The 6,489-nt window shown below is 33.1% G+C and overlaps 1 protein-coding gene across 3 annotated transcripts; it reads right to left on the reverse strand.

The window, feature by feature from the left end:
* Positions 1–1,880: 1,880 nt before the first annotated feature.
* LOC125834072 (transcription factor TGA1-like) lies at positions 1,881–6,077 on the reverse strand. Of its 3 annotated transcripts, none has more exons than XM_049513240.1 (9): positions 5,955–6,077; positions 4,757–4,940; positions 4,591–4,668; positions 4,418–4,477; positions 4,237–4,314; positions 4,072–4,129; positions 3,245–3,516; positions 2,788–3,015; positions 1,881–2,362 (listed from the first exon to the last, which is right to left on the reverse strand). In XM_049513240.1, exons 1-9 carry the CDS (start codon positions 5,960–5,962, stop codon positions 2,210–2,212), a joined length of 1,119 nt encoding a protein of 372 aa, XP_049369197.1. In that variant the 5' UTR covers positions 5,963–6,077; the 3' UTR covers positions 1,881–2,209. The 3 variants fall into 3 exon arrangements, with proteins under 3 accessions (XP_049369197.1, XP_049369199.1, XP_049369198.1); XM_049513242.1 differs by having other exon boundaries at positions 2,021–2,362; positions 4,757–4,924; XM_049513241.1 differs by having other exon boundaries at positions 2,021–2,362; positions 4,757–4,944.
* Positions 6,078–6,489: the final 412 nt, after the last annotated feature.

Consider the following 6,489-nt stretch of genomic DNA (forward strand, 5'->3'; position numbering starts at 1 on the left):
ATAATATAGTTGTATAAAATAAACAACCTAGCATTATTTTAAAATAAAATTACTAATATAACTATGTCAAAGAGCTAATCTTTGTTTTACCCTTCATTCTCTATATTTGGAGAGAAGACTAGAGAATGTCTTCTCCATTCTCTATATTGAATAGTAATTCTCCATTTCACCTCTCTATTTCACTTTTTAATTAATTTAATATTATTTCTATTATATTATTAATAAGTCATTATTATGTGTAATTATTTTCTCATGTAATATAACATTTAAAAATATATTATTGACAAGTTATTATTTTCATCTGAATTAATAATTTTTATTTTATGAAAAAAAAAATATTATCACTTTAAATATGTAATTTAATATTATTTTTCTTAGCAGTCTTAGCAGATGCCCTTATAATTATTGTTGACGAGCGGCCAAATATGTAAGTACTATTCACGCATCTAGACTGATTGAGGTGGATACTGGATTAGTTGATTTGGACCAAATTGTTTCAAATGATATATGGGGTCCAAGGAATCTACATCTTTTTTTTTTGGTATTGGCCCTTACCTTACTATTGTGGTTCAAGTTAATGAACTTGATTTCAAGACCCTCATTTAAGTCGTAGCTAAAGTTTCTATTTTTTCAAGTTTAGTCGCTTTTAAATCTACTTTACATGTGCAATGAAGTTCAGACATACGTGTATGCAGTTTGACTTGTTTTGCCCAACTTCACACAACTTGAAAGGAAACAAGCAAATTCAATCATTTTTACATGAATTTCAGGTCATATATAATAAAATTTTTGGCCATAATATAATTGGACTTCAACCATTTTTACATAAATTTCATACGTTTATATCTGCAGTATTGCATATGACTAAGTGCAGTTGCTACAAAAACTGGTAAGCTTTCATATGTATTTGTTTATCCAAAAGGCCAAAAAATGTTTCCATTAAAGATGCCTTGATTACTTTGATGATATGCTTAAGATTAGGGGTATAAATAAACGACTTGGGATGAATTTGAGAATGCCAAAACGTGTTGAGTTAATAAATAGACGGATTATTGATTCGCTTAAATGTTATTTGGATTTAAGCGGATTGGATTGAAATGAGCTAAAAAATGGATGATAATTCAATTCGTTCAATTCTTACTATGTTTTGAATTCAAATTTTATTTTCTTATAATTTGTTTGAGTATCTAATAAAACGTTTCGTTGTATATCGAAACTATATAAAAAAAACATATCAAACTAGAAAGTCTTGTTTTAAAAAAAAAAATAGATAAAAAATTTCATGGGTTAATCTGAATTGTATATTTGCACAATTTTAAAATCGATTGAACTGAACCGATCAAAATGAGCCAAATTAATAAAAATTAGTGGTTTACTAATTCGTGCAAACATAAACGGATTGAACGTGTCATGAATTTATTGTCTGATTCTGACTACCTTACTTAAGATGCAGTCCCTCCACTTACGCCATCTTTCAACCTCTTGCAGGCAGAGTTCGAATCAATGATTAAAAGTTTATTGATTTAAAATTCTAACTATTTTCATTTACTAAATTTTAAATTAATAATTATTACATATTATTACATTTTCTAGCATTTAATTAATTGTACAATTTACATTTTAAATAGGTTGATACCATTTGACTTGACATAAAGTTTCAAGAAATAAAGAAAGACTTCTGAAATTTATGATCTAAATCACTCTTTCATTACTTGTGTGACTATAAATCATTTCATTAAAGGTAATTCAAAAAAAATTTAAATTAATTTATTTTTAATTAATTATAGAAAGGTAACAATCTTTTTAGGACGAACTAAAAAAGAAACCGTGTCACGTGAATTGAATTGAAAGAGTAATAGCATTTGTCCTAAAATTTCCTAGAGTCAACACACTTTACTTATGCACTTTTTATACCAAAAACTGAAGTTTCAGCATTCATAATAAGTTTTCTAGCCTCACATAAATCTTCAAAAACAATCAACCAAATTATTCCATTGCTAAATAGCCTATATACAACATCCAAATATATATACAGAAATTTCGTTTCCTCGAAAATATGTATTTCAAATACTAGTAAATAGCTAAATCCGCCTAAGCAAGCAAAATTATGATAACGTACATACCCATTTACAGCTCGAGCTAGCATTACCAACAACATCAAACATAATCTAGTTAAGTTCATCCCAGTTGTGTCTGATGAACAGATCATTTAGGTAGGTTCACGAGGACGGGCTGCCCAGAGTGAACTCAGAGCACGAAGACGTTGAACATACTCCCCGAAAGCAAGTAAGCCCCTCGCTGCTTGGTGCGTTGTCAAAATAATAGACATTTGTTGTAGTGTTTGCTGTCGAAGGTGATCCGCCTGTTTACAAATCAAAGCAACAACATTACATTATCATTCAAGAATACAGTTTCATTGTTGAGACAGTTCATTTTGTAATGGCCTTAAATATAAGCATATCTGGTGTACGTGTGTTAGACCTTTCTGTAACAATCATTTTCTATACAAACATTTCAGTACAATGACCAAGTTTTCTTTAGAACTCGATTTTCATGTTATGTTATATAGAATACATAACATCATTTCGATATAATAGAGGTTTGACAGATTATAGAGGTTTCAAACCTTAGCAGATTTTTCGTTGTAATTGAAGGACCATGTATACTAGTTGAACGTACACATAAGTTTCTTTCAGGATTACAGTCATCTTTACACTCAATTTTAGACGATATTGAATGACCATTGAACGCGTTGAGATACAGAACGACAGTGAAAGTGAGACAAACCTGGTTAACAAAGCTCTCCAATGCTTCTAAATTTTCCATAGAAGAAACCATTTGGGAAGTGTAATTTCCAGCTCCAGTGTTCATATTTAGGATGCTCTGAGCCAGAGTCTGCTGAAGTTTATCCATTCCCTGCGTGAGAGCATCTTCAGCTTGCTGGCAACAGTGTCGCAGATTACACACTTTAATGATTTGCTGATCGGCCAAGGGCTCGAGTTGTGGCATCACCACCTGTGTAAAGTTGATATACAATTAGAAATCTCGCGTTTCATAAATGTTCTGCTTTCCATTTGGTGACAAATGAAGTATAATATAAACTGTCTGGTGTCAAATGACCTATACATCAGATAGGATTTGTGCCTAGTTCAGGAAATTTATGCATGAAAAACGCTACGAGAAACTCAAAAGCAAATGAAGGTAAAATAGTTCAAAAAAAACAGTAAAGTGCACCAGGGACTACATTTATGAGTTCTGATGGCTTGAATCCTCCAAGCCAGAGGAAGAAACGCTCGACGGAAGTTCTCCACATCCCAGACATTAAATAAAACACGTCAGCTTTGGCGGCATCAGCTTTCATGCGAAAGAGATTGAAATAGTGGCTTAAGACATTTTCTACTAGCAACTGAAGCTCCACATCGCTTACAGGAGACTGCAAAATACTCCGCAATTCTGCATTCTTTTTTTGTTGCTCTTTCACCCATTGGCTGTATTCTATCTCGAATGCAGCTATTCCTGCTTAGGCAGCATTACTTAATTATGAACAAAATCTCTGTATACACTTTAATAGCATCAAACAGTCAAAGTAAATGGGCTAATATTCTACTCTAATAGCAGCTAATGAAATGCCAATGATTTAGAGCACACATGGACGCGCTCGTCTTGTTAGTAAAAGGACAATATGAAACACAACCTAATGAAACATTGTAAGTAGTCGATACTTTCACATAACACAAAGTGAGTGTCTCCCTTAAAAGGATGGCTAAAGTATACTTTTACGATTTTAATGTAGAAATATCCATAGCCTAATAGCCTTACACTTTGATTACATTGAGATCTCTTAAAGAACAGCTTCATGTAAAGGCACATAAATGTTCAAGAAACAATTTAAACTCTGCACCTATGAACTATTTGCATATTATCGTAATCACCAATCCAGCTTGGCGACTAGTTTCAACGTCAAATTGGTACATCATTCAACACAGATCAAGAGTTAAGCTAGTAATGATGCCAAGATAAAATGCAAAAGAAACTATAGAGTGACAAGTGACAACTCCTCTATCCATATACCTGGATTAATTGTTCCTAATAGCCCCATATTGCTATTTGAACCTAACATGTATAATCCCTGCAATAAGCCGTTTCATAATGTCAAAGACCGTGATGGAATATAAAATCAGAGCACAGATACATATACTTGTTAGTAAGAAATGAGCAAGGAATGATTCCTCTGACCTGCTGTCTAGCTCTCTCGAGCTCCAATTCGAGTTGTGCCAGCTTCAAACGGCTGGTTTCCAGCTGCTGTACATAGGCCTGTGAAAAGGGTAAAGAAAGAAATCAAGAGAAATTTTATGACTACAGAATTTCCTAAAACATCTACATGTGCAAGGAAAATTATGAGAAGAACTTCATTTACCTTTTTCCGCATACGGCTTTTACGAGCAGCTTCACGATTTTGCGCTAAACGCCGTTGTGCCTGTCATTCATTTGATATGAAAAGGTATCGTACTACATCAGAGGTTAATCTTTCTACTTATGTATCCTGTGATAGGATACATAGACCGAAAAGGAGAGAGTCGGGGCACCCACCTTGTCTGAAGAACTCCTCGGTGCTTGATTATCTCCAGAGCCAGAGGGCATATGTTGTTCACCGGATGTATACCCCGACTACAATAAGCACAGGTAGATATTAGCCTGACAACTCTACTACTAACTTGAATTTTATTAGCTAGAACTAGGAAATATGTTGTTTTACCTTGTCGTCTGGCCTATCGTTTGGCTGTGAAACCATACACGCATCAGCACTAGGCATAATGTCACCTCTAAACGCGTCTTCCCACACACTCATCTGGTGAAATGGTTCATATATGCCCATCCTTCTTGTGGGGGCAAATTGAGTTGTTGGAGAAGTCATGTTCATGGCCTGTAAATCAGAATTTCTGCCTGAAATGAATTTAATTTCCATCCAGTATGTACTAAGAAAAATGTTATTGCATAACAAGATGGTAAAGGAATAGAACGGAGCACTTATCGTTTGTTTATCCATTCGTCAAAGCAAGATCTTTTGAAATTGCAGACTAATTTCCAAAGTTCAGTGGGCTACTTTTAAGTGTTCATGACATGTAAAGCATATGGCTTTTAAACTACATATACACCTTTTCTTTAAGGGAATCATGGACTACTTCTCTCTGACATGGAAAGGGTAACGTGGAAGAAATATACGACAGGTAATCAATCGAAAGAGAAACAAGGAAATCAACAGAACTGATAAAATGATGGATAAATTGAATTAGCTTATGCATATGAATACTGGGAGTGGGGAACATTCTTCTTCACATACAAACACATAGACACACAACAGCAACATGACGATTTACTTGAACTTTCTCCTTTTTTTTCCTTCCTTTTGAACTCTCAACTCTTCCGGAATTGTCAACTATTGCATATACTAAACGGTAAATGTATCATATGGAGTATTATCCTTTTTCAACTTTAAGCTAAGTAAAAATTATGACAAACTACAAAAACACTACTCCGTGATCTCTTGCCATCTGTCCTAGCCTAGGTAAACAGAGTTACTTGTACATGTTACTAGTGGAAAGTGGCACTTATCCCATGGAATTAGCCAAGGTGCGCCCAAGCCAGCCTGGACAGTACAGTTATCAAGAAAACTAAAAATTGTGGTAAACTATTTTCTTACACATCCATATTCTAAGGCAAAAATGAAAATTCTGATCTACATATAAACACAATAAAAATGGAATTACAGAGTGGATTATCAATGTTATCATTAAATTTAGAAGATCATGTTCTTGACTCAATAGTAGAAATTGCCTCAAATTACTACACATGTAATCAAGTGAACACAAAAATGTTATGAATTTTTTTCAAGTAAAACAAGAAATTGAGCAAGAACAGAACAATAGGAATTTATATTTAATTAAGAGACTAACCTGTTCATTAGTATTGTGAAGATACTCTTCTTGTAAATTAGAAGCAATAACTGACCTTCTTAGGTATTTAAAGAAACCTCTAAACTAAAAGAGTAAAGATAATTAAAAAAATAATCTCCATGGCTATAAAGAAAGAAAGTAAGTGTATTTAGAGGCAAATTCAAACCCCTATAGCAGGATAAAGGCAGAGAAGCAAAATGACAAAAGAAATACAACTAAGTACTCAAAGAAGTTGACTGCTTGCTGTCAACTGTTGTTGATGCCTTTTATATAATGACTAAAAATGTACACACAAACAACATAGAAAAAAACATTACACACTCACATACTTATATATATATACTCATATGGTTATGAATCAAGATCTTATTGTAGGCTTAATACATCACAACACCTTAAACTTATGAGTGGTGAGCATTTGAATACGTGATAAAGTGTTTCTAATATATATTTTTGAAAAATAAGTTATTTGCATAAAAATATGTCATTTCATTTAATTATACGCATCTATTTTAATTGAAATATGTTTAAGATT

This window comes from Solanum verrucosum, unplaced genomic scaffold, assembly GCF_900185275.1.
Source record: "Solanum verrucosum unplaced genomic scaffold, falcon-dt-bn FXZP01000108.1, whole genome shotgun sequence".
Classification (NCBI taxonomy): Eukaryota; Viridiplantae; Streptophyta; class Magnoliopsida; order Solanales; family Solanaceae; genus Solanum; species Solanum verrucosum.

Bases quoted from the DNA above. Each gene is read 5' to 3' on its own strand.
- LOC125834072 (XM_049513240.1), bottom strand. The intron at 4,315-4,417 runs GTAAATGAAGTT...CCCTTTTCACAG, and splicing joins AAAGCCGTATGCGGAAAAAG to GCCTATGTACAGCAGCTGGA. The intron at 4,130-4,236 runs GTCAGAGGAATC...GGCTTATTGCAG, and splicing joins TCGAGAGAGCTAGACAGCAG to GGATTATACATGTTAGGTTC.